This window comes from Nycticebus coucang, chromosome 18 (assembly GCF_027406575.1).
Source record: "Nycticebus coucang isolate mNycCou1 chromosome 18, mNycCou1.pri, whole genome shotgun sequence".
NCBI lineage: Eukaryota > Metazoa > Chordata > Mammalia > Primates > Lorisidae > Nycticebus > Nycticebus coucang.
In genome coordinates this window covers 51326079-51353224 of record NC_069797.1, presented here as the reverse complement: position 1 = coordinate 51353224, position 27146 = coordinate 51326079, and the positions used below count along the sequence as shown (strand labels likewise).

At 51.9% G+C, this 27146-nt stretch overlaps 2 protein-coding genes across 4 annotated transcripts in view; one reads left to right on the top strand and one right to left on the bottom strand.

Annotated features, from left to right (window-relative positions):
- The window catches only part of ACSF2 (acyl-CoA synthetase family member 2), a 52440-nt gene extending 25318 nt beyond the window's left edge, over positions 1 to 27122 (top strand). Inside the window, exons 2-16 of one of the 2 annotated variants that reach the window (XM_053568729.1) lie at positions 13545 to 13740; positions 14110 to 14238; positions 14510 to 14563; positions 15047 to 15165; positions 15300 to 15465; positions 16044 to 16139; positions 16296 to 16453; positions 16712 to 16803; positions 17079 to 17155; positions 23635 to 23742; positions 24952 to 25103; positions 26093 to 26234; positions 26332 to 26442; positions 26636 to 26704; positions 26970 to 27122. In XM_053568729.1, coding sequence (XP_053424704.1) covers positions 13545 to 13740; positions 14110 to 14238; positions 14510 to 14563; positions 15047 to 15165; positions 15300 to 15465; positions 16044 to 16139; positions 16296 to 16453; positions 16712 to 16803; positions 17079 to 17155; positions 23635 to 23742; positions 24952 to 25103; positions 26093 to 26234; positions 26332 to 26442; positions 26636 to 26704; positions 26970 to 27020 — 1720 coding nt within the window. In that variant the 3' untranslated portion in view covers positions 27021 to 27122. The remainder of the gene's footprint in view (positions 1 to 13544; positions 13741 to 14109; positions 14239 to 14509; positions 14564 to 15046; positions 15166 to 15299; positions 15466 to 16043; positions 16140 to 16295; positions 16454 to 16711; positions 16804 to 17078; positions 17156 to 23634; positions 23743 to 24951; positions 25104 to 26092; positions 26235 to 26331; positions 26443 to 26635; positions 26705 to 26969) is intronic. The other variant, XM_053568730.1, reaches the window with a different exon arrangement.
- On the bottom strand, positions 17367 to 23628 carry CHAD (chondroadherin). Of its 2 annotated transcripts, XM_053568733.1 has the most exons (4): positions 20706 to 23628; positions 18566 to 18729; positions 18153 to 18298; positions 17367 to 17921 (listed from the first exon to the last, which is right to left on the bottom strand). In XM_053568733.1, the coding sequence occupies exons 1-3, from the start codon at positions 21477 to 21479 to the stop codon at positions 18157 to 18159; spliced, it is 1080 nt and encodes a 359-aa protein (XP_053424708.1). In that variant the 5' UTR covers positions 21480 to 23628; the 3' UTR covers positions 17367 to 17921; positions 18153 to 18156. The 2 variants fall into 2 exon arrangements, with proteins under 2 accessions (XP_053424708.1, XP_053424707.1); XM_053568732.1 differs by having other exon boundaries at positions 17367 to 18298.
- Positions 27123 to 27146: the final 24 nt, after the last annotated feature.

The following is a 27146-nucleotide window of genomic DNA, read 5'->3' as shown; positions in this document are numbered from 1 at the left end:
TGAGGGACAGTGAACTGGCCCCCTGTTTAAAAAGTTTGAGGACCAGGGCGGCACCTGTGGCTCAAGGAGTAGGGCACCGGTCCCATATACCAGGGGTGGTGGGTTCAAGCCCAGCCCCGGCCGAAACTCCAAAAAAAAAAGTTTGAGGACCCCTGGAAGGTCTCAAAGTATCTGCCAAACTCTTGGGTTTAGCCAGTGTGGTAGCTCACTTGTGTAATCAATCCCAGCATTTGTGTAATCCCAGCACTTGGGAGGTTGATTGTCTGAGCTCACAGATTTGAGACCAGCCTGAGCAAAAGAGAGATCCCATCTCTAAAAATAGCCCGTCATTGTGGCGGACACGCGTAGTCCCAGCTACTTGGGAGGCTGAGGAAAGAGAATCACTTGAGCCCAAGAGTTTGAGGTTGCTGTGAGCTAAGAGGCCAAGGCACTTTACCCAGGGTGACAAAGTGAGACTCTGTCTCAAAAACAAACAAAAAAAAACAACTCTTGGGTTTATATATACAGTCAAGTGTTACTTAACGATGGAGATACATTCTGAGTAATGTGTCATTTGGCATAATTTTGTGTGTGTGTGTGTTATGTGTATGTGTGTGTATTTAGGTAGGGCATGGATCACACCTAGTACTTTGGGAGGCCGAAGTGGTAAGATCACTTGAGGCCTAGGAGTTTGAGCTTTCAATGAGCAATGATTGTGCCACTGGGCTCCAGACTGGGTGACAGCGCAAGACCCAGAAAAAAAAGAAAGACCCCTATAAAAAAGTTAAGGGCAGCACCTGTGGCTCAGTGAGTAGGGTGCCGGCCCCATATGCCGAGGGTGGCGGGTTTGAACCCAGCCCTGGCCGAACTGCAACAACAACAAAAAAGCCATTCATTGTGGCAGGCTCCTGTAGTTCCAGCTACTTGGGAGGCTGAGGCAAGAGAATTGCCTGGGCCCAGGAACTGGAGGTTGCTGTGAGCTGTGTGATGCCACAGCACTCTACTGAGGGCAATAAAGTGAGGCTCTGTCTCTACAAAAAAAAAAAAAAAAAAAGAGGAAAGAAAGTTAAATTAATAAATAAAGGTAAAATGAGGCAGGCTGCATATATTGCTTTGAAACAATTATGCATGGCTAGAAGGATCCATGTTGGACAGGCAGTTACTGAACAAATGTCTTCAAGAAGTATTTTTTGTGTAAGGTTACTGTGGCCCTTGTGCAAGGTGGTGGTTTTGGCAGTGTTTAGTGATAGTTCTCTTTTTTTTTTTAATTTGGCCGGGGCTGGGTTTGAACCCGCCACCTCCGGCAGACCGGCGCCCTACCCGCTGAGCCACAGGTGCCGCCCGTTTTTTTTTCTACTTTCTTTTTTTTTTTTTAGTGATATTTCTTGTTACCATGTATGAGAACCGTCCCTTCATGGCCTCCCCCAGCTCTTTTTGTTAAGGTTTACATAAGTAACTCCATTTTGATTCTGACAACTGTTACATAAGCTATGTATATTTGGGAATCATTTTTTTTTTTTTTTGAGACAACGTCTCACTATTTCACCCTACTATTTTACCCTTAATAGAGTGCTGGGGTGTCACAGCTCACAGCAAGCTCAAACTCTTGGGCTTAAGCAATTCTCTTGCCTCAGCCTCCCAAGTAGCTGGGACTACAGGTGCCCGCCACAATCCCTAACTATTTTTGGATTGCAGTTGTCGTTGTTTAGCAGGCCTAGGCCAGGCTCGAACCCGCCAGCCTCGGTGTATGCAGCCAGCGCCCTACTCGCTGAGCTATGGATGCGGAGCTGTTTCAAAGCTCTGTAACAGCGTATGGTCTTTTGCTACTGGCTCCTTTCATTTAACACATTGTTTCCAAGGTTCATCCATATCCTAGCATGCATCAGTACTTCTTTCCTCTCTATGGCCAAATAATGTATTCCACTATGTGCATGGACATACCACTTTTTTTTTTTTTTTTTTTTTTGGCGAGGCCGGGTTTGAACCCGCCATCTCTGGTATATGGGGCGCCCTACTCCTTGAGCCACAGGCACCACCCAGGACATAACACATTTTGTTTATCCATTCCTCTGGTGCTGGACATTTGGGTTTTTTTTTTTTTTTTTTTTTTGTAGAGACAGAGTCTCACTTTATAGCCCTCAGTAGAGTGCCGTGGCATCACATAGCTCACAGCAACCTCCAACTCCTGGGCTTAAGCGATTCTCCTGCCTCAGCCTCCCGAGTAGCTGGGACTACAGGCGCCCGCCACAACAGCCAGCTATTTTTTGGTTGCAGTTTGGCCGGGGCTGGGCTTGAACCCACCACCCTCGGTATATGGGGCTGGCGCCCTACCCGCTGAGCCACAGGCACCGCCCGACATTTGGGTTGTTTCTACCTTTTGGCTATTGTGAATAGTGCTGTGTAAACATTCATGTACAAATTTTTGTTTAAACACTCGTTTTCAGTTCTTTGGGGTATATATTAGGAGGTGGAATTGCTGGGTCATCTGGTAATTCTATGTTTCACTTTTTGAAGAACCACCACCACAATGTTTTCCAGTGACTGAACCATTTTACATCCTCACCAGCAGTGTATAAGGCTCCAAAATTTTCCACGTGCTTGCCAACACTTGTTATTTATTTTTTATTTTTTATTTTTTGCCTTCCTAGTGGGTATGCAATCGTACCTCATGTGGTTTTCATTTGCATTTCATATGCTTCATATATCATCTTTGGAAAGATGTCTATTCAAGTCATTTGCCTATTTTTTAATCAAATCATTATGTGCATTATTTTATCTTGTTTCCAGTATTTTATTGTTAGAGTGGCATTTGGCAGTAATTCTTCGTGTTTTTGCAGGTTTTTTTTGGCCAGGGCTGGGCTTGAACCTGCCACCTCTGGTATATGGGGCCGGCGTCCTACTGCTTTGAGCCACAGGCGCCGCCCTATGTGCATTATTTTAAACAGTCGTTTGGTCATTCATTTGAGCACCATTTATGTTCCCAGCACTGGGGATAAAGCAGTGAACACATTAGTTGCCAACGCTGAAAAGTCAAGAGACTTTTTTAAAAAAATTAAAATTCCAGGCAGCGCCTGTGGCTCAAGGAGTAGGGCGCCGGTCCCATATGCCGGAGGTGGTGAGTTCAAACCCAGCCCCGGCCAAAAAAAAAAACCAAAAAAAAAAAAAGAATTAAAATTCCTTGTTCCTGACTTCTCTTAGGAGATCTAGCCCCCACATTCTCTGGGGCCAACTCTCTGAGGGCACCCTTAGGTGAAGCTGTGCTTTGTCTCATCACAGCTCCTATCTGGCTTCAGTCCTACCTGGCTCCTGAGAATCCTGGATTTTACGATACCCAATCTAAGTATTTACTTTAGTTCTTTGAATTGAGAGCAACTCGAACTACTGGTTTTCCTCCAACTCCTTAAGCTTCCTACCTCACACTAAAAAAGTTTTTTTGGCCAGGGCCGGGTTTGAACCCACCACCTTTGGTATATGGGGCCAGCGTCCTACTCCTTGAGCCACAGGCACTGCCCTAAAAAAGTTTTTTTTCTTAAAAGCAATTTCTTTAAGAATAGAAAAAGAATAGCTGAGTGTTTTGGCGGACGCCTATAGCCCCATCTACTTGGGAGGCTGAGGCAAGAGAATCACTTAAGCCCAAGAGTTTGAGGTTGCTGTGAGCTGTGATAGCGAAGCACTCTACCGAGGGTGACATAATGAGACTCTGTCTCAAAAAAAAAAAGAAAGAAAGAAAAAGATGTGATCACTCCGCCCACACTCATCAGGCATTTGGGGTGTGGCAGGAAGGAAAATCAGTTTGTTTGTGCTTTTGAAAAGTTGGGTGGTTTCTTGGTTTATGAGCAAATTGCATTGATATGAGTTTCTAGAACTCTTGTAACTCTTTGGAGGAGACACCTGTTTCCACCTCAACCCTGCCCTACTCCAGGCCTAGTTTCTTGGGATCAGTTGGTAAATACCGTAGAAAAAGTAAAATTGAGCTTAAGTCCTCTCTGATGATCAGATTGGGGATAAATCCCAAAGCAGAAGAAAGTGCCTGCACCCTACTCTTTTCCCCCCAGAACGGGGTGGGGGCGTGGGGGGGAGGGGCAGCAGGCATACCCGTAATGCTGAGGTGGCTGCTTTGAGTCTCTGCTTCAGGCTCAGTTATTTACCAGCGTTTGGGCCACTTGACTTCTTTGCACTTCAGCTTCCTTACCTACAGAATGGATTTTTTTTAGAATTAGATTAATGTGTATCAAAGAAACCCCAAAAAGGAGATCAGAGTTTCTTTTTCTCAGAGACAGCCAGTCTGTGGCTGCTTTGGAACCTCCTGCTGTCAAGGCTCCAGGCTCCTTCTGGCCTTTTGCTCTGTGGTGCTCAAGATGACCATGTGGCCTAAAATGCTGCCGTCACAGGCAGCATTCCAGCCAGAGGAAGAAAGAAGAGAAGAGGTCCCTTCCCTTTGAGGATTCTTCCCTGAAGTTGCACACAATACCTCTTCTCACACCCTACTGTGGCCCGGTGCAGTGACTCATGGTTGTTAATTCAGTACTTTGGGAGGCCAAAGCAGGATGATCCCTGTGGCCAGGAGTTTGAAACCAGGGTGGGCAATGTAGTGAGACTCTTATCTCTATTTCTTTTCTTTTCTTTTTTTTTTTTGAGACAGAACCTCAAGCTGTTGCCCTGGTAGAGTGCCATGGCATCACACAGCTCACAGCAACCTCCAACTCCTGGGCTCAAGCGATTCTCCTGCCTCTGTCTCCCAAGTAGCTGGGACTACAGGCGCCCACCACAGTGCCTGGCTATTTTTTGGTTGCAGCTGTCATTGTTGTTTGGCAGGCCCAGGCTGGATTCGAACCCGCCAACTCAGGTGTATGTGGCTGGTGCCTCAGCTGCTTCAGCCAAAGGCATCGAGCCCCTATCTCTGTTTGAAAAAACTAAAACAAAATGAAAATAAACCTGTTAGCCAGAACCTCACCATTTGGCCAGACCAACTTCTAGAAAACCTTAGAAACATGGTCTTTATTCCACATAGTATGGCCAGCTAAACATATGAGAGGTTTTTTTTTTTTTTTTTTTTTGAGACAGAGTCTCACCCTGTCACCCTGGACAGAGGGCCATGGCATCATACCTCACAGCAATGTCAAACTCTTGGGCTCAAGAGTTCCTTTTGCCTCAGCCTCCTGAGTAGCTAGGACTACAGGTACCCATCAATACGAGTGGCTACTTTTTCTATTTTTAGTAGAGATGGGGTGTCCCTCTTGCTCAGGCTGGTCTTGAACTCCCAAGCACGAGCAATCCACTGGCCTTGGCCTCCCAGAGAACTAGGATTACAGGAGTGAGCCACTGTACTCAGAGTTTGTCTTATTACAGAAGAAGGTGCTACATGGTTCTCTATCACACCACCTATCAGAGAAGCTGTGAAGTTAAAGAAGATGAGACATGTGCCAATTGACCTAGGGTTTTTTTGTTTGTTTGTTTATTTGTTTTTAACTTTTTTTTTCGGTAGAGACAGAGTCTCACTTTATCACCCTCGGTAGAGTGCTATGGCATCACAGCTCACAGCAACCTCCAACTCCTGGGTTTAAGCGATTCTCTTGCCTCAGCCTCCCGAGTAGCTGGGACTACAGGCGCCTGCCACAATGCCCGGCTATTTTTTTGTTGCAGTTTGGCCAGGGCTGGGTTTGAACCCACCACCCTTGGTATATGGGGCCGGCGCCCTACTCACTGAGCCACAGGTGCTGCCCTGTTTTTTTTTGCCTAGAAAATCATCCTCTTGATTTCCCAACTAGACTTTCTAGAAGGCCACTATTTGGTCTGAAAACAGTGGTGAATGAGTAGAAAACTAAGTTCTAAACCAAATGGGACTCCTGATCATTGTGAGACTAGGAAAATGCTTTTTATGAGGCAGAACGCCCACCTTTCAATACCTTACTGACAACAACAGAACAGTGTCTGAGATTTGCACTTTGCTGCTTCCTAGTCTAGGTGTGGGGCTGTGGGAGGTGGCCTGTCAGGCTTTGAGGGCGCTGGTTATCCACTGACTATAGGAAGTATAGGTAGATTCAGGATTCATCAGTTATAAGCAACATAAACCCAATTCCAAATGGCTTCAATCTTTTTTTTTTTTTTTTTTTAAGACAGTCTCATTCTGTTGCCTAAGGAAGAATGCCATGGTGTCAGCAACCTCAAAGTCCTGGGCTCAAGTGATCCTCCTGCCTCAGCCTCCCAAGTAGCTGTACTACAGGCACCTGCTACAACACCTGGTTAATTATTCTATTTTTAGAAGAGATGGTGTCTTACTCTTGCTCAGGTTGGTCTTGAACTGCTGAGCTCAAGGGATCCTCCCGCCATGGCCTCCTCAGGGTGCTAGGATTACAGGCGTGAGCCACCATGCCAGGCCTAAAAGTGGCTAAAATTTAAGAAGGAATTTACTGGATTTTGAAAGTGAAAAGTCCAAGTCCGAGGGAGGTAGCTGTCACACGTACGCAGGTCTAGGGATTCAGAGACCTCAATAATAAGTCATATGTGGCCATGGGGAGCTATCTCATCAGTTCTTTAGGGTTGTCAGTATGGGGCTAGCACGGCATGCGAGCCAACAGGAGCTTAGAGTCTCGAATCTGGGATGTTTTCTGCCCCAGCAAGATAAACCCCAGCACCTGAGGGCACCACTTGGTTTAGGGGATTCAACTTCTCAGCCTTTGAGAAGATTCCCCAGGTAATTTAGATACATTCCTTTTTACTTGAGATCACTGATCCAGTTCTGAAACTTTATAGACAGGAAAGCTGGGGCCAAAGAAGGAGTAATCTTGTGCCTTCATTTGGATTCCCCAGAGAACAAGGATCTTGGGGAGGGAATTGGGAGTGAGGAGGTGCAGAGAGCAAGGCAGGGAGGGAGAGAAACCAACTTTGTAGGGTGTGTTATTGAGGTCAGCACCCCAGGCAACAAGGCTTTATCCACCAGGACCTTTGAGAAGAAATAGATGCTTCCCAGAAAAGGGCAGACGTGGAGCTCCCATCCTACAAGGTTGAAGGCTGTGGCCAGGGGTATTCACCTCTCTGCTCCTCCAGGCCTGAAGAACTAGGACTCCCACCCACACAGAAGTCCTTGAGCAGACAGCAGACAGATTCCTAAGGAATTATCCTGCAGCTTTAACAGAAATCAGGGATAGGCTGAGGAGATGTGACAGGAGACACCAAAGAGTCTCAGCCAGCAGCACACCTGGATGAGACCTCAAGATCCCCAGTTCCCAAGGGCTGGACAGGGTGGTTCATACCTGTAGTCTCAGCACTTTGGGAGCTTAAGGCTCCCGAGCTTTCAGCAGTGCCCCTCCCTGGGTCTGGGCTACTCTCCCGTTTACAGGGCACCCACTTTCGCCCCCTTCTGCCATAGTACTCTCTGCCCAGAAATTGTCCCCTACAGGCCCGGTTCACGCCTGTAATCCTAGCACTCTGGGAGGCCAAGGTGGGTATATAGTTTGAGCTAATGAATTCAAGACTAGCCTGAGCAAAAGTGAGACCCCTTCTCTACTAAAAATAGAAAAATTGAGGCAAGAGGATCTCTTAAGCCCAAGAGTGGGAGGTTGCTGTGAGCTGTGACACCACAGCTCTCTACCCAGGGTGATAGCTTGAGGCTCTATCTCAAAAAAAAGAAAAAAAATTGTCCTCTACAATACATGAGCAGTCAACCAACAGAAGATATACATGGTTTTTCTAGCTTTACAGCTGCCTGGCAGGAGTCCTGAACAGCTTCCGCCTTCTCCCTTCTAGAAAGAGAATCTTAACTTCCCATTCTTAGGAATCATTGCCTGATTAATTTAGGGGTTGCTCTGCCCATGGAGATCCAAGCCCCAAGGCTTACTTCCTGCCCTTCTGCAGGGAGAAGGCTTTTGTTTTGTTTGTTTTTTTGTTTGTTTGTTTGTTTGTTTTTGTAGAGACAGAGTCTCACTTTATCGCCCTCAGTAGAGTGCCGTGTTGTCACACAGCTCACAGCAACCTCCAGCTCCTGGGCTTAGGTGGTTCTCTTGTCTCAGCCTCCCGAGCAGCTGGGACTACAGGCGCCCGCCACAACGCCCAGCTACTTTTTTGTTGCAATTTGGCCTGGGCAGGGCTTGAACCCGCTGCCCTCGGTATATGGGGCTGGTGCCCCACCCACTGAGCCACAGGCTCCTCCCAGGGAGAAGGTTTTTGTCCACGGACAATTCTCAGCTGCTAGTCAGGGCAAGTGGCCTGAGCCTTGGTGCAGGTAAATGACACTGCCCAGGCAAAGCAGAGCAGTGACAGGAATGACCTCTAACCTGGACACTGCTCCCTCCTGGTAAATAGCACAACACAATGAGTAAACCATAATGGAAGCTAGTGACTCTAATCAGTGGTAACCTATCCATATTGGTTCACTACATGTAACAAATGTGGCACCCTACTGAGTGAGTTTTTGTTTTTTTTAAATTAGGGCAGAGTCTCACTATGTCACCTTCGGAAGAGTACCGTGGCGTCATAGCATCCTCAAACTCTTGGGCTTATGCGATTCTCTTGCCTCAGCCTCCCAAGTAGCTGGGACTACAGGCACCAACCACAATGCCCAGCTATTGTTTTGTTTTTTTAGCAGGCCTGGGCTGGGTTTGAACCCACCTGGTGCCTGTGGCCGGGGCCCTACCCACTGAGCTATGGGAGCTGCCGACTGAGAGAGGTTAATTGTAGGGGGAACTGAGCCTGAGCTGGGTGGGGTGGGCATGTGGAACTCTCTCCGGTCTACTCAGTTATCCCGTTAACTATTAACACTTTACTAAAAAAGCCAGGTGTGGTGGCACTTGCCCATGATCCCAGCTACTTAGGAGGCTAAGCTGGGTGAATTCCATAAGTCCAGGAGTTTGACACCAGCCTGCGCAACATAGCAAGATCCCTTCTCAAAAAAAAAAAAGAAGAAGAAGAAAGAAAAAAGAAAACTGTACTAAAAAAATTAATTATTTAAAAAAAATAGGGCTGGGCGTGGTGGCTCATGCCTATAATCCTAGCACTCTGGAAGACCGAGGGAGGTAGATTCCTGAGCTCATAGGTTCGAGATCAGCCTGAGCAAGAGCGAGACCCCCCGTCACTAAAAGTAGATGGGTGTCGTGGCAGGTGCTTGTAATCCCAGATGCTTGGGAGGCTGAGGCAACTGAATCACTGGAGACCAAGAGTTTGAGGTTGCTATGAATTATGATGCCACAGCACTCTACTTAGGGTGACAAAGTGAGACTCTGTCTCCAAAAAAAAAAAGCTGCTGAGAAGTCCAGTGTCACATGGTCTGCTTAGGACTATGCGTCCTCATTTGCCAGCCCTAGGTCACAGTTGCTGGGCTCCCACCCAGGCCTCAAATTCTGTCCCAATACAAGGTGTGCTGCAGCTTCCAGGCCACATGTCACTTGATGTATGCTGGGCAAGTCTCTTGCTGGACTCCAGGTAGAATTTCTAGGGGCCAGCTGGGCTGAGGACCACCTCGGTGGTGGCCTACCTTGGATGGGAGGATGTGAGGTTTTGTAGTGCCCAGGAATTCCACAAAGACCACACTGCCAAACAAGCCAAGTTTATGGCAGAGTCCCTTTATTGAAGAGCCAGCTGGCGACAGCCTCAGTGTCCCAACATGGAGTTTCTGAGAGCAGCCCCGAGTGCTTAAGGAGTCAGGGTTTTAAGGCTTGGTCTGCATCCTGGTTGGCACACAGGCTGTCCAGGTGCCTTTGGGAGGGGGCAGCAAGTAAGCATTGTACAGAAGCAGAATTTTGCGGTTAGTTAGCCATACGTCCTACATTCTTTGCTTTAATATTTTCCCATACATCTTAGTTTCAGTACTTTCCCTCCATACATCTTTGTTTCAGTATTCTGTCCACATGGCATGGTTTAAAGGTCAGTCTGGGGACAGTTAATTTCCCAGGCCCAGGAGTTAGTCAAGCAAAAAGTTAGTGAGCACTTTCCCATCTATCTTAGGAGTGAACCAGACTTACTCCATTTTGTTGAGGGCTTGCAGCCCAGGAAGTTGTCAGGAGTTAACTGGTATTTTTCTACTTTAGCCTAGGCCTAACAGTTTGAAGAGACATGCAAGGTCTCCTTTTGGCTGGACAGGAATGGGAAAAGGATCAGTTTTTCTTTTTCCCTTTTTTTTTTTTTTTTCTGGAGACAGAATCTCACTCTGTGCCCTGGGTAGAGTGATGTGGCATCATAGTTCAGCAACCTCCAACTCTTGGGCTTAAACAATTCTCTTGCCTCAGCCTCCCCAGTAGCTGAGACTATAAGTGCCTGCCACAACACCTGGCTAGTTTTTCTATTTTTAGTAGAGACAGGGTCTCACTTTTGCTCAGGCTTGTCTCAAACCCTTGAGCTCAAGCAGTTCACCACCTGCCTCAGCCTCCCAGAGTGTTAGGATTACAGGCGTGAGCCACTATGCCTGGCTGAGGACCAGATTTTCACTCTAGACCTTGGTAGATCCCGGCAGTGAGTGTCCTTATGGGTCTTCAGGGACATGTGGAATTGGGTGAATCTATAGGGGGAGAAGCAGGTGGAGCTTAGGTTGGTAGTTATTAAAGAGGGGAGAAGTGAGGGAAAGAAACATGTTATCTGTCCCATGTACCCCTAGGGGAGGGTAGATTATCTTCCCTTTTTTCTCTTTCTTGTTCAATACTCTTATTTATTTATTTATTTATTTATTTATTTTAGACAGAGTCTCACTTTGTTGCCTTTGGTAGAGTGCCGTGGCATCACAGCTCACAGCAGCCTCAAAATATTGGGTTTATGATTCTCTTGCCTCAGCCTTACAAGAAGCTGGGAGTACAGGCCCCGCCACAATGCCCGGCTATTTTGTTTTTTTTTTTTTTAGAGAGAGAGTCTCACTTTGTCTCCCTTGGTAGAGTGCCGTGGTGTCACAGCTCACAGTAACCTTCAGCTCTTGGGCTTAGGCGATTCTCTTGCTTCAGCCTCCCGAGTAGCTGGGACCACAGGTGCCCACCGCAACGCCCAGCTATTTTTTGTTGCAGTTTGGCAGGGGCTGGGTTTGAACCCGCCACCCTCAGTATATGGGGCCAGCACCCCACTTACCAAGGCACAGGCTCTGCCCATGCCCTGGCTATTTTTTTGAGATGAGATCTTACTCTGGCTCCGGCTCGGGCTGGTCTCAAACTCGTGAACTCAGGCAATCCACCTTGCCTCAGCCTCCCAGAGTGCTAGAATTACGGGGATGTTCAGTAATCTTAATCCATGAGTTGAAATTATTTGTTTATATACTTTCCTTTTTCTTTTTCTTTATTTCTTTCATTTTTTTTTTTTTTTTTTTGAGACAGAGCCTCAAGCTGTTGCCCTGGGTAGAGTGCCTTGGCATCACAGCTCACAGCAACCTCCAACTCCTGGGCTTAAGCAATTCTCCTGCCTCCACCTCCCAAGTAGCTGGGACCACAGGTGCCCACCACAACACCTGGCTATTTTTGTTTTGGTTGCGACCATCATTGTTGTTTGGTGGGCCCAGGCTGGATTCAAACCCACCAGCTCAGGTGTATGTGGCTGGCGCCTTAGCCACTTGAGCCATGGCGCCGAGCCTATATACCTTCCTTTTCCTACCACACTTTAGTCATTTAGAGGGCTGTGACCAGAGTCTTGTCCGTTCCTATTTCCCTATCATCTGCCACAGGGCTGGCACATAGTGGGTGCTTACTAAAGCTTGTTTGATTAAATGAGTCAAAGGCAGGTCAGGGTGGGTTGGATTGCCAGGAGGATTGTTGTCAAAGTGTGGTCCCCAAGAATCCTTATTCACTCCCACATCAGGATCACTTAGGAGTCCTAAAAATTCATATTGCCCTGGTCTAATCCCCAGAAGTTCTGAATGAGTAGGCATTCGAGGGCCCCAGGAGTTTGTATTCTATGTAAGCTCCTGAGATGATTCTGATGTAGCTATTTATGGACCACTTCTTGAAAAACTGTCACCTGGGGTGGGTAGTGCTACTGGTTGAGAAAGTTGATGCCCCTGGAGAATGGAGGGAGAGATCAGTCCTTGGTATTAAGATCCTTTCAGCCCTTTTCAAATCATAAATGATGTGGGTCCATTTGAGCGCATGGGTAGAGAAAAAAGCCCCTAACTCAGGACCTGGAGTTTCTGGGCCCACCTCATTCTGATGGGCTCTGAGTTCCCTGATCTGGACCCTGTAGTTTTAGCTGGGTTCACATTTTAGTCATTCCTGCCCAAGTCTGTCAGTGGTCTGGCTCCACTGACCCCTGTCAGCACTCTCTCTCACTCTCAGCACCAGCCACAGGGCCTTTGCACAAGCTGTCCTCTGCTAGAAATGCTCTCCTTTGCCTTCTCTGCTAGCTAACACTTCTTCAACCTTCAGCTCTTAACTTAGACATATCTTCCTTCCTTCAGCTTTCCCTGAAGCCTAGATTCCCTTTTACAAGTCCTTATAGGACCGTATTCCTTGCCTTATTTCAATTTTATAAACATGTATTCATCATTTAAGCTTGATTGCACTCTCTTACTTTCCCACCAGACTCCCAGCTCTGCGAGGGTAGGGACTGTATTTGGTTTTGTTCATTTTTTTTTAGCACTGGTCCTAGTATGCAGTGGATGTTTCCTAAATATTTGCTGGTGGAATAAATTTTAACTAATTACTCTGTAGGGCTAAAGAGGCCATAGTGTGGGTGGCTCCTGGGCCCAGGTTTCGGAAAGACTGCCCTAACCCCAGGTCAGATGAGACAGAACAGGCAGATGCTGAGATCCTGAGCCTCTGCCTTAAATGGGGGTAGGGTGGGGAGTAAGATTCACCCCCATAGTCTCTCTGATGGCTATCATTTCCTGATTTACCAGGCTGTCCTCACCTACAAGGAAGTGATGTCTAATCTGCCTTCTCGCCTCAGGGACAGTGAGCTCCTTAAGAGAAGGACTGTGGCTGAGTCTCTCTAGTCCTAGCACATTACTTGGCACATATGAGTGCTCAATGAGTGTTGTGAATAAATGAATAGTCAATGATACATGCATGGACGGATGGTAAATGCCAGCACTTCACCATTCCCAAGGCACTTGGCACCTGGCACCCATCAGCCTGTGGAATAATAGGAGCCACCCTGCTGCCTCTCCCAGGGCCTCCATCTGCCTTCTTAAATCCCTTTCCTATTCTGTCTTTGACCTTCAAGCCCAGAGGAGAGAAGCTGGCCCATCAGGGAGCCCAGAAACCTAAGGCCTTGATTCTGGGTCCAGGCATGACTTTTTTGGTTCCCTCAAAAGGACCCTAATGACCTCTTTATTCTCTCGAAGGCGGGGTGGGGCGTATGTGTGGTCATGCTTTGTGAGATTTGTCTCTCTGTGGAGATGGACTCTCCCGGGCTTCCCTGGGACACCTCATCTTTCCTTACTTCTTGCCCCCGGCTTGAAATAAGCTTGCCTCTGTTCTGCTGACTTGAGGTTAGGTTTAAGATTAGGAAGGCAGGAGGGATTCTAGGCTAACAAGATCAGGAGAAAACCTAGCAGTTTTCAAAATGTTGTAAGCATTCTAGCTCCTGGGTGGGTGTGTTCTGCCCCCAGTTCCAGGGAGGCTGACCTGGTACAGTGGAGCCCATAGCTCCTCTCCCTGCAGTTACAGAGAGGACGATCGTGTTGCCCCCTCGCCCATTGGTGGCCTCAGCTACGTACAGGGCCGCACCAAAATTCGTCTTGTCAACAAGACTGTGGGCCGGTGCCTGGATGCCACAGCACAAAGGATCCCAGATCAAGAGGCGTTGGTGGTCCTCCATGAAAATGTCAGGTTGACCTTTGCCCAGCTCAAGGAGGAGGTAGGTATCCTGACCTTGAACTCTCAAAGTGGGCAGGTGTGAGCTCCCAGGCAGCCCTGGCTGGGGAGAGCCACCAGTGCAGGTACCTAGCTATGGGGCTGCCTGTCAGTCCCAAGGGACTGGTGAGAGAAGGGCATGGGACTGAGCAGAGGTGGCCTGGATGTCCCCTGCATCAGCAGCTCCTGAGACATTGTTAACCGTGTGTGCTGCAGGCTGCTTTGTACCCCCTGCTGAGGCCTGGTCATCTGCCTGTCCCTTTGTTCCTAGTGAATCTGATATGAACCCCTGAGCTATGGGCTGTGGGTGGGAGTCGTGGTCCCTTCCTTCTTGCCCCCTTCTCACCCCTTGTGCCCCATCTGTTTACACCAGGTGGACAAAGCTGCTTCCGGCCTCCTGAGCATTGGCCTCTGCAAGGGTGACCGGCTGGGCATGTGGGGCCCCAACTCTTATGCATGGGTGCTTATACAGTTGGCCACTGCCCAGGCGGGCATCATTCTGGTGAGGAGGGGCTTGCTAGACACAGTGGGATGGGGTAGGGGTCAAAGGAAGCCCCTCAGCCCCTTAGCCCAGAACCAAACCAGTGCCTGGCTGATGTCAGACCAGGTAGTGCTTCCTCCTGAGGCCCACCAAGGAGGCCTTCAGGGGTGAAGGGATGTGGAGTGCTGCAGGGTAGAAGGGCTGCAGGAAGGACAGTGGCAGATTCACTGAGCCACCTTGCGTCAGAGTAGGTATCATACCCTGCCGTACATACCCTTACTGTTTCCACCAGGTGTCTGTGAACCCAGCCTACCAGGCTATGGAACTGGAGTACGTCCTCAAGAAGGTGGGACCCATTCCTGGGGGAGGGCCCAACTGGGGCCTGACACAGGAGGCTTCTGCTTGTCACAGAGGCTAATGGTGGGGAGGGCTTGCACAGTGGGTGACGGGCTGAGTGTCCTTCCTTTGGCTGTGTGTGGTTGGAAGGAGGCCTCACCTCCATGGAGAGGGTAGCTGGTTAACCGTGTGCCAGACACAGGCTGGCATGAGTGTTGGGTGGCACATGTGTGTTAGGGTTCTAGTGCATGGGTGTGAGTGTATGTTCGTATCCTGGTATGTGATGCATATGTGCCTCATAGTGTGTGGTGTGTGTATGTCTCAGGGCTGGTACATGTGTGTGCTTGTCTTGGAGTGCAGTGCATGTGCGTGTGTGGGAGTTGGTGTGTGTGTGAGAGAGTTGTGCATGGAAGTGAGTGAAAACTGATCAGTGAGCACAGCCCCAGTCTGGGGCTTCCTGTTGACTGCAGGTGGGGGGACTACCCTTTCACAGGTGGGCTGCAAAGCCCTCGTGTTCCCCCAGCAATTCAAGACCCAGCAATACTACAACATCCTGAAGCAGATCTGTCCAGAGCTGGAGAATGCCCAGCCCGGGGCCTTGAAGAGTCAGAGGTGAGTGTATGCTGGGTTGCGGGAGGCAGTATGCAGCACCCTGACTCCCTCACCCCTACCCAACCCCAGGGACAGGGCCGCCATCTCTGCACTCTCCCTCAATCCCTGCCTCTCACCATTCTCTCCACCCCCAGGCTTCCAGATCTGAGCACCATCATCTCAATAGATGCCCCTTTGCCGGGGACCCTGCTCCTGGATGACGTGGTGGCGGCCGGCAACACAGAGCAGCATCTGGCTCGGCTCCGGCACACCCAGCAATTCCTGTCCTGCCATGACCCCATCAACATTCAGTTTACCTCGGTAGGACAGAGGTCTCTAGGTCCCAAGTCCAGGGTGACACATGCCCCCTGCCCCTGTGACCCTTCCCCAGGAATGAGAGACAGCAGAAGAGGTCAGGAGAGCAGGCAATCTCTCCTGAAACCAGCCTTCAGTTGTCCTCACTGCCCTGGCAAACATCAGCAACTGGTGTCCTTTTTACATGACCCGCACCCCAGTCCTCTCACTCTCAGTGTAGTGCAGATTCACTGAGCCACCAAGGGCCAGAGCAGTGGAGTCAGCCTCTCATATAGCCAATGGGGAATCCAAGGCCCAGAGAGGTAATCTGCCCAAGCCCATGAAGCTCAGTCCTTCATGGGCAGCTGAATCCTCTGAGCCACATTGTGATGGGCACAAGGACAGAGATTTTACCTTCTGCATTTCTGGACCCTGATACTTGGCACTGTGGTGGACCTTTTATGCATATACAGAATGAATAGGTGGATCCGGGACAACAATCCTGGGCTCCTGACTCCAAGTCCAGGGCTCTTACAGGCAGTGGCCCCAGGTGGGAAGGAGATGGAGAAGAGGGAGAGCAAACTGTCACTTGCTTATCTTGTCAGGGGACGACAGGCAACCCCAAGGGGGCCACCCTCTCCCACTACAACATTGTCAACAATGCCAACATGATAGGGGAGCGCCTGAAACTGCATATGAAGGTGAGGCAGTGCCTGCCTGGTCCAGGGCAAGGCTGTGGGGAGGGGGGTGCTTGGGCAGGGGTAGAGGGCTTGCTGGGCACCCCCTGCCAGCTAGAGGAACTGGCTTCTGGGGCTTCTAGCTCCACAATAAACCCAGCCTCCTGTCTCCATCTCCAGAAGCCAGAGGAGTTGCGGGTGATCCTACCCAGCCCCCTGTACCACTGCCTAGGTTCTGTGGGGGGCACAATGGTGGGTGTGATGCATGGTGTTACCCTCATCTTGTCCTCTCCAGTCTTTGATGGCAAGAAGGCACTAGAGGCCATCAGCAAAGAGAGGTAGGCATCAGAACCCCCCATCACACTCTCCTATTCTTCACTCCTGTGCCCTGGCGCCTTGCCAAGGCATCTGCTCCTCCAGCCAGCAGGCCTGGGCATGGGGGTAGTGGGAAGACCCCCAGGAAAGGACCAGTTTCTTCCTCAAAAGTTTCTCCAGCCTGTTCCCCACAGCTTCAGCCTTGGGGGGGTGGGTGAAAAGAGGGAGTTCCCTTTCACTTCCAAGCCTAATTGTGAGACCCCCCCCAACCCCCCATACAGAGGCTCCATCCTGTACGGCACCCCTACCATGTACGTGGACATTCTGAACCAGCCAGACTTCTCCAGTTATGACATCTCATCCATGTGTGGAGGTGGGGTGGGGCCAAGGACAGCCAGGCATGGGGAGGGGGCTGCTTCCCTCTGAGGAATGGGCTGGGTGAGCTAGAAATGTACCCAGTCTTTTATTTATAAGATGGACAGGGCACTGTAGAAATGTGGGTGGGAGGGAGGCAAATCCCTAGTATCCTCAGACACCAGCCCAAGTCGCAGGGTCAGGGGAGAGAGAATGTTCTTCCCTGGAATGCACTATAGGTAGAGAGGCTCCACTGAGGAGGGGAGAGCTGTATCAGCCCTTTCTCTGATTCAGGTGTGATTGCTGGGTCCCCTGCACCCCCAGAGCTGGTCCGAGCTATCATCAACAAGATGAATATGAAAGAGCTGGTGGTGAGTGGTGGCTGGGCTGGGGCTGTGGGCAGAGGGCAGCCCAGGCCTGGAGTGAGGACAAACTGACAGGCATGGGACCAGCCCAGGCCAGATATCCAAGGGAGACTTTCAGCCAGCCCTCCTTCCAAGAGCAGATGTGAGAAAAGACAGTCTGACCTCATCAGCACCTGGCAAGTCAGGGAGATGGGTGGCAGCAGAGTGAATATTATACATACGTACATAAATTTATATTTATAGAAATTGGGGGAAGAAACGCAGCATGGGGGGGCAGGGCGGGGATGGGCAGCAAAGCACCAGTGTCCTGCTAGAATGTCCTGGCAGGCAGGGCTGGCAGAGTTGGGGTATGGACTTAACACCCTTTCTGGAAGCAAGAGGTGGGGCAAGGATATGGTGGGGTTTTTTGTTGTTTGTTTGTTTGCATGGCAGGGAAAGAGGGGCAGTGGAAGGATGATTCTGGAAGGGTGGTCATCCCGATGACCACTCCATTCTGGTTCCAATGGACTTGGGGGTCTCAGCAACAGCTTCTCTGAGAGGAGCCGAGGGGGCATGATGGTGGGAGAGGGCCTCTGTGTCCTCCCCAGGACACTGTCAGGTGGAGCTGGTCGTTCTGGGAGTGCCCGCGGCCCCCTGCCAGGACACGTCTAGGTGCAGGCAGCTCTGCACATCAGCAGAGGCTGTGGGGAGAGGGCAGAGGTGGAGGTGGGGAGGTCAGTAGTCTCTCCGGCGGAAGGCAGAGGCCAGTCACCAGGACTGGCTGGGTCAGGACCTGCAGTGAGGCAAGGATCAATGTCAGGATCCCAACAACCCAGAGGATGGTTGGAGAGATGGTGGGAGTATTTCTTCCTCCCTTTGAGGGGGCACCAGCCCTCCCCTCCTCTCCCTGCGAAAGTGGAAGGTCTGCCTGCCTTTGCAGGCGGAGTGGACATCCTGGGAGAGACCAGCTCCCTGGCTGGAATCTCCAGAGAGGAAATGGCGGACCTGTTCACCTGGCCCCCACCTGTTTAATGGCGGCCAGCTTTCTTGGACCTCTTGGTGGGGAACTTGCAGCTGCGGAATGCATCTGTGTCACGGATGTGCTGGCCCTTAAACTTGGTAGGTGAGGCACAAGTGGCATCTGGGCGGGAGGCCTTGGCTTCCAGCCACCTGGAGAGACAGAGAGTTGCTGGGGTTGGGGAGAGATGTGAGCATGCTGGGGCAAGAGACAGTAAGCTATGGGGTGGAGATTAACTTGGCCCCAGGATAGTCTGGAGCCATCATCTTCATTTTACAACCAGGGAAACTGAGGATCCGGGTCCCATGCCTATTTGGGCATACATCATATTTAGGATGTATGCCCAAGATGTCTTAATGCAGGGCCACTCTGTCACACGAGGGCAGGCTCTGTGGGGGGTGACACAGGGGTGTTCTTACCGCCGAAGGCCCCGGAGCTGGCAGGTACACTTCCAGGGGTTACTGGTGAGGGTGAGGGTCTCCAGGTTGTCAAAGGGGAAGTTGGAGGGCAACTGGGTCAGGCGGTTGTTCTCCAGGTGGACATGTTTCAGTGTGGTCACACCCAGGAAGGCAGCATCAGAGAACTGGGCAGCAAGATGGCATGAGTGAGCACTCCACTTCTAGTGTCCAGCCTCTCCCAGCTCAATCACCTCAGAGGTGTAGGGTCCTTCCGTGGACATGAGCAATGGCACCTTAAGGAGTTTTCCAGTTTTCAAAGCAGCGTGCCCAAGTGAACTCAGAAGCTCCAATTCACACAACCAATTTTGAGATAGGGGGTTTATTTCCTTTTTTTTTCAGACAGTCTTACTATGTTGCCCTCAGTAGAGGGCAATGGCATCACAGCTCACAGCAACCTCAAACTCTTGGGCTTAAGCCATTCTCTTGCCTCAACCTCTCAAGTAACTGAGACTACAGGCACCCACCACAACACCCGGCTATTTTTTTGTTGCAGTTGTTGTTGTTTACCTGGCCCAGGTTGGGTTCGAACCCACCACCCTCAGTGCATGTGGCCGGCACCAAAACCACTGTGCCACAGGCACCGAGCCAGGGGGTTATTTCCAATATGCAGATGGGAAAATGGAAAAAGTTCCATCCTTTACTCAGGGTCATGCTAGCATGTAAACAGTAGCCACAAGACCACACCCAGGCCCTCATCCACTGGCACCACACTCCCTGCACAAATACTGGGACTGCTGAGGCAGCCAGGGTTTGACCCCAGCAGCCAACTGGTACACAGTGAACCCAGTCCGTGTTTGGTGGAGTGGGCAGCGGGCCAGGCTCCCCACAGCCCCAGGGTCCCAGGACTTCCCCCAGCTCTGTCCTCACTGCTCCTTTCCTGGCTGCCAGACTCTATTTGTGGAGCCATCTTGGTGGAGCATTTGGCCAGGGGATGGCTCCAGAGGAAACGTTCTATTGGTACCCACATCTTGGCCCGCGCACCACAGTTCCTGTCTGGCCTCCCTTGCCCCAAGTCAACCCCTGACTTGCTGTTCTGCTGCCCACTGAAAGACCACTCTGGCACAGGGGACTCTGACTTCAGCTGGGGTGGGGCCAGGGCTGAAGAAAAGCTGGCTCCACAGTCTATCCTCTCAGACCAAGGTTGGCTTCGGTCCAGGTAGGATTCTGCCCACATCTCCATCTGTGCACTGGTCCCCACCCAAATGTCTTGGCTGAAGAGTGCCTTTCCAGTTCCCCAAAAGGGATTCACTCCACTCCATGTAGCCCCACCTGGCCAGACAGCAGGCACCCAGTGGAGTAAGAACTGAATGAGGATGCACGCAGGAGAGGGGCCAGGTGACTACGGTGGGCAATGGGCAGTCAGCAGTCTGGGGGACAGTGAGGCACAGCCAGTCTTCCCTGTGGGGAGACCCCTGGGGCCATGTGACAATGGTGCTCTTGCTTTTGCCTCCTCAGGGAGTCCATGAGCACCCTGCCTGCAGCCTGGGGGAGTCCTTGGTCCCCATGCCTTGACCTCCCTATGCAATTGAATGTATTGGCTTGTGTGAGTGTGGACCAGGAGGGGCAATCCACCAGAGCCCCATAGGGCATGGAGCAGATCTTCCTGAGATTTGCTCCCCCCTCACTCTCCAGCCCCCCACTCCACCTTAGCATACATGCACAGCTCCCACCAGAAACAGGGTCTCTTTGTGGGCCTGATTTGCTCAGTGCCTCTAGAAGGCTCCTCAATAAACAAACCTTTCTTTATGGGGTGGTAGGTTTACTGGAGACAGGAAGAACAGCAGAGGAGGGGCAAAGGCCCAACAGGAAGAGGTGGCTACTGCTCACAGTGGGAGGCTTGGAAGCCCTGGAGATGCCTCCTAGGGAGCTATTTGTGGGGCCAAGACAGTCCCATTCCTTTTATAAATTGGAGACTAGGAGCACAGTGGCTGAGACTGGCATGGATTAGGGTGGGGATGTAAGGAGGTGAGCAGCAGAGGTGGCACAGCTCCTAGGTGGAGATAGCTAGAGGGTCAGGGAATCTGGGGGCGGGGGTGGGGGGTGGGGGGGCTCCAGGAAGGGAAGAAGGAGCCAGGGCAGATCTCTGCACCCAGGAGCTCACCTTCTCCAGGTTGGTATTGTCCAGCCAGAGGGTCTCCAGGTATCTGCCAAAGGACTGGAAGGCATTGTCAGGGATGCTTTTCAGGGGGTTGTGGGACAGCTTCAGCTCCTCCACCACCCGCAGCTTGCTTAGAGCAGCAGAGGGGTAACTGGACAGTTGGTTCCTGTCCACGTGGAACTTGGCGAGGTTCTCCACATCATCCAGGGCCCCAGGCTGCAGGGAACTGAGTGAGTTTTCGGACAGGTAGAGCCAGCGCAGGTCCTTGGCGCCCTGGAAGGCGCCTGGGCGTAGCTCTCGGATCTTGTTGTTGTTGAGCTGTAAGATGAAGAGGTTGACCAGCGGGGAGAGCAGCCCCCGGGGCAGCTCAGTCACCTTGTTGTGGTCCAGGTACAGGTAGGTGAGCTCGGTCAGGTCGTCGAAGGCACCAGCGCGCAGCACGCGGATATCATTGTGGGACAGGTACAGGTAGATGAGCTGCTTGAGGCCACGGAAGGCGCCGGCAGCCACCTCGCGGATCTGGCAGTGCTGCAGGTGCAGCGACACGAGGTTCGGCATGGCCCGAAAAGAGTTGGCAGCCAGCACCGGGAAGTTGTTCCGCTGTAGATTAAGCAGCTTGGTCTTCTCTGACACCTTGGGGATTTTCTGCAGCCCCACCTTGTCGCAGATCACATGCTGCAGTTCGCCGTGGCAGTGGCAGTTCTGGGGACAGGCGGCTAGCGCTGGCAGCAGACCGGCCAAGAGGCTGAGGCTGAGCAAGAGCATCGGGCGGGCCATGGCCTGGATGCCCGGGGCCGGGGCTGGGGGCAGCAACGGTGGCGGGGCGCAGGCAGCGGCAAGTCCTGGGCTCTCGGGTCTCCTGCCTTATTTATACGGTGGCCCTGACCACAGCTGGCAGACTGAGCCAGCTCCTACGTGGAGCATCGAGGCCACCGGGCTTAACTCCCTCGCGTCCAGAGGTGCGCTCCCGCCCTCGACGGTGAAGTGGGCGGGAGCCTTTCCCCTAGCTGGCGACCGCGCACAGAGGTCTGACACCGCGGACCCTGAGCCCCGGCTCCCTGTTCCTCCCGGCTCTCAGATGCTGCTCATCTCCCCACCTCTCTTCCCCAGGCTTTTCTTGGGGGACAGGGGGTGGTAATAAGTGTGTCTAGAGCCCCGCGCATACACACGAGACAGGGAGGCGTTCCCTGAACTTATTTGTTTGCTCAAGTTTGAGCCTCCATGCACCTCCCCTCCCCACCTCGGCCAGGTGCCTGGCCTCTAGGCGGGAGGAAGCGGGACTGGACCGCCGGACGCGCGTCTCGCTGCGGTCCGCCAGCTGGCGGCGCTTTAATGGGGCTCTTGTGCGGCGCCGGCCGAGCGTGAGAGCCACTCTGGCGTCGGGCTCCCCCTTCTGGCTAGACACTCCCAAGCCAAGCCTCCTTCCCCACCCTTGGGAGCTCCTTCCCACCCTCGGGCTCCACCTCTCGCCGCTGCTCTCCCCAGGCCAGGGCTTGCGTTTCTGTCCTCTACGCCCTGTTCCCCTTTTCCACGGGTGAAGGCTAAGCAGAAAAGTGGGAAGTGGGGAATGCCAGTTATCCCCATCCCCTTATCCCTAACCCCAGTGGTCAGGACCCACCCCTCAGGGGTCTTAGGGTGGCGGCGGGGTGGCGCCAAGGTGTACTTGGCACCGAGTCCACACTTGGGCAATCACCCCAGGACTGTGAGGACGGGTGAAGGGGGGAGGGGGACAAGGGCTAAGGGGCCAGGTCAGGGGACAAGCCCTTGACAGTGCAGGCTGCCAGATGCTAAGTTCTGCGGTCAGCCCTGCCCCAGAGGCCAGATTTCTATGTGCCCATTTGCCAGCCACCATGTGCGAATTCCTGTGGAAAGGAGAGGGTGAGCAGGCAGGGTCACGGCTCAGGCCCCAGGGTGAGCTCCAGGCTGTTTGGCACAGGGTATTGTCCCTGTGTGGGAGAGAGCAAATGGCGGGGAGGGGAGCAGACCTCAGGTTGAACCAAACCCCAGCTGTGCCAGAGCCAAGCCAGCTTTCCCCCTGCTGCATAAGGGAAAGTTTGGTGAAGAGAAAGGGATGAATAAAGGTTCAGTGTCTCTGCTGACTGGAGACGACCTAGAACACAGGGGAGCCGTCCCCTCTCCCCTTACCAATACCCAGGTATGGGGGCCTGTTCTCCAGGCCTTGCCCTTCTCCCAAACACTTCTCTCCCCTTGCCTCTAGAATGGTGGTCATACTTTGGCCTAGAACATCCCGTGATGATATTTAGGCTCCACCAAGGCTGGCTCTGGTTTTTCTGTTGCTCAGGATGTTCCAATCACTGGAAGTTTGGGGGGGAGGGGGATGCCACTGGCTTTTTAAACCCCTGCTTTGGTTGTATTTTTATTTTGATGGAAATAAATTTACAGGAAACTCTCCAGAGCTTAGGTGCACCTACCCCAAGGCCAGGCATTTGTCCCAGGTTTGGTGAGGAAAGTTATTCTGTGCCACTCCCAGTTGGGCCAAGGCAGGCTGGCTTTCTCATCAAGTTTATGGGGACTTCAGCTTAAAAGGGAGGGATGGGAGATGTGGCCTGAAATCAGGAGGGTGGGGCAGAGGCAGCCTGGGGATGTGGACAGAAGTCTGGAGTATCAGTAATGGTGGGAGCCACAGGCCCAGACGTGTGGCTGCTCCAGGGAAGCAGGATCGAGAGAAGAGAATCCCTTCCCTTTCCTACCCTCAATTTTATTTCAGATCTGGGGCCCCTGCATAGATCTAGTCTGTTCACCTATCCCGTGCCTCTGCCTCATGACCCTGACCCTGCCAGTGGTGTCTCTGCCCCACCATTCAGTTGCCCTCCACTTCCCCGTTTTATGAGTTCCTTCCTGTTCCCCCTATTCCACCCCATCCCTCTGCTGTCCCTGAGCTCCCACCCAACACCCTTTCTGGACCTTCTAGGTTGCTTATGGAACCACGGAGAACAGTCCTGTGACCTTCATGAACTTCCCTGAGGACACTGTGGAACAGAAAGCAGAAAGCGTGGGCAGAGTTATGCCTCACACAGAGGTAAACCTCTGACCCAAACCCCCAGGTCCCGCCTCCTGTCACTCTCTGGGGCACACCTCCCAGGGACATCTGTTGCTTTCAGTTAGAGACCCAAACAGCTCACTTGGAATACTGAGCGCCTCCCAGCAGCGGGGTCTTGCTGGGTCTGGCTGGGGCTTTCTCTGTGGGCTGAAGCATGAAAGGGAAAGAGCTGGAACAGAGGCCAGGAGCAGCTGCCAGCTGAACTTCTCCGCAGCCTCCCTTCCTGTCTGAGGTGTGTTTTTGCCAAGCCCACTGTCTGTTTCGGGCAGTCGCGGTTGCCTCAAAGAGGAGCCAGAGCACAGAGATTTTTCCTACACAACCCTTCTTCCCTCAAACCCCTCCCCCGCTTTGCCTCTCACTTGGGCAGGGTTCCTCTTTTCACTAGGCGTAAACACTTAATTTCCCAAGCAGCCTTGTCCCTTTAGAGGGGGTCCCTTGTACCTCAAAGGCTGCCTCAGAGCACATCTCCATCTCACATTCAGAGCCATCACCCCTTTCCTTCTCCAACGCTGGTGCTTTATGCCGGCCAGCACCTGGTTTCCTCTGCCTCTTGTCTCCTTGCCCCTGTGGGAATCATGGGCCAACATGCCCAAGCAGCTGCTTCCCTGGGGCTGCCCTCTACCCTGGTACAGATCCCCCTGCCTTACCCTAGAGCCATCCTACATGGAGTGAGTAAGGAGAGACTGGAGGCCCCCCCACCAGTTGCCAACAGCCTCGTTGCCACTCTTGCTGGGATGCTGATTAATTCTACCCACTTCACAGCTGTAGGCACTGAGGCACACAGAGGCTATGGCTCATTTCTACACCAGGCTTCCAGGCTCTGCCTCTCCTGTTCACATGATGCTGTCTTGTCACCTTCTTTGGCTCCTTTATTTGCTGCCTAATAGGAAGAGGAGACTTCTCTACTGCCTAGTTAATACTTCTTTAGCTGGCTTTGCCCTCCACAGGCAGCTTACTCTGTGGCAGCCCCCTGCCCACTCCATTTCCTCAGCACCCCTGGCCTGGGCTGTTTTCTGACCAGTGATGGGTCCACACTGGCTTCTGTCTCTCTTCCCTGGACTGGAATAGGAAGAGCCAAAAGGCCTCACTTTGGGGGGAGGGAAGACAAAGCTCCTCCCCCATTCCCAGGGGCCACTTATCCTGAAGCAAAAGGGTAGAAGGCCCCAACCTGAAGCTGTCTTGTCTCAGGCCCAGATCCTGAACATGGATGCGGGGACACTAGCTGAGCTGAACGCTCCTGGGGAGCTGTGCATCCGAGGGTACTGCGTCATGCTGGGCTACTGGGGCGAGCGTCAGAAGACGGAGGAAGTAGTTGGTCAGGACAAGTGGTACCGGACAGGGTGAGAAGGCAGGGCGGGACGGAGGCTGCAGCTGGTCCGGGGGGCCTGAGGTTGAGCTGGGAACGTAAACTAGCACAGGGAGGACATGGGTGTCCCCCTCACATCTTGGAGACTTAATTTCCAAAATGTGTATGTACAGCGGGGTTAATCATACATTACATGGAGGAAAGTGACAAGGGTGGTGCACTACACCAGCGTTCACAGAATCTGAGCCCCGATTCCAGCACTCCTTTGCTAACTCAGCATATTCTCACTACGTACCTCCCCTGTGCCAGCACTGTTCTCACTGCTGGTGGGCTGGCGGAAAGCTTTTACTTCCCACTGGTCTGGTGGAAGAAGACAGATGATTCCTGACGTTGATAAGCACCACAGAGAAAATCAAATCCGATTATAAGAGACAAGCCAGCTGTGGTGTGGAGTTTCCCTTAGGTTTGAGAAGGTTTCTGGAAACATTTGAGCTGAGACCCAAATGATAAAAAATGAGACTGGGCATGGTGGCTCACGCCTGTAATCCTAACACTCTGGGAGGCAGAGGTGGGTGGATCGCTTGAGCTCCTGAGTTCCAGGCCAGCCTGAGCAAGAGTGTAGAGACCCCATCTCTACAAATGTGAAAAAACTGACGTCAGAGGATCTCTTGAGCCTAAGAGTTTGAGTTTGCTGTGAGCTATGAGGCCATGGCACTCTACCAAGGGTGACAAAGTGAGACTCTGTCTCAAAAAATAAACAAACAAAAAAAAAGATAAAAAATGAAGCCAGCCATGAAAAGCGTATGTACAGATATGTTGAGAGAGAGAATGTTATAGGTGTTGGTTTCTTTCTGTCTGCCTTCCCTACTAGACTGTTCAGTTCCAGGGACTGTGTCTTTTTCCTACCGTGTCTCCCAGAATCTAGAGCAGTGGAAGACACATAGTAGGTGCTTGATAAATGTTTGATGAGGGAGCAAGGGAGCAGATGGGGCAGAGGCCATTGTGCCTGGGATTTCCTTACAGAGACATCGCCATGATGGACGAGCAAGGCTTCTGCAAGATCGTGGGTCGCTCCAAGGATATGATCATCCGGGGTGGTGAGAACATCTACCCCGCAGAGCTCGAGGACTTCTTTCACACACACCCGCAGGTGCAGGAAGTGCAGGTGAGGCACCCAGACTAGCAGAGCCCGGGGGGCACCCTGGGAGCAGGACACACCCATGAAGATGGCCCTGTCCAATATTTGTCTCTGCCCCTGGAAGGTGGTGGGAGTGAAGGACAGCAGGATGGGGGAGGAAATCTGTGCCTGTATTCGGCTGAAGAATGGAGAGGAGACCACAGCAGAGGAGATCAAAGCTTTCTGCAAAGGGAAGGTGGGAGCTCAGCCCACCCCAACCTGATTGCTGCTCAGTTCTTCACCCACCTCCTCTACCCAGCTAACCCCAGGGCGGGGTTGCTCTACCCTTGCTGAACCTGACTCCCCAACCAGGCGAGCCCTTGGTGGTCCCCCACCTCTAGCCCCGTGACCTTACCCAGCCTCACACCTTACCTCCCTTTGCTCTGCAGATCTCCCACTTCAAGATTCCCCGATACATCGTGTTTGTCACAAACTACCCTCTCACTGTCTCAGGAAAGGTGTGTAAGGTGAACACTGGGAGGGACAGGGCAAGTCTGGGATCTGGGGACCCAGGCACAGAAAGCCCAGATGGCCTCACCTATGCCTTCTTTGGCAATGGGCAAGAGAATCTGTCAAGAGGCTGGCGGTGGGGAGACCGAGTCGCCTCTTCTGGGTCTTCCCTAGACTTGTTTTAGCACTAACAGCCTCAGTCCCAGGCAAACAAAGACATTTGTTCACTAGCAAAGGCCAAGCCTGACTCTCATGCTTTTGTCTTTCTTCTAGATCCAGAAATTCAAACTTCGGGAGCAGATGGAACGACATTTAAATCTGTGAATAAAGGGGGAGGAGGGGTCCTCCCAGACCCTTCTCCTGCCCATCCCCCTTCCCTGGTCTGTCTTTGTGATTTGGCATAAAGAGCTTCTCTGTTTTCTTTGACTGGTCTCTTGCTGGTGTGCTGTC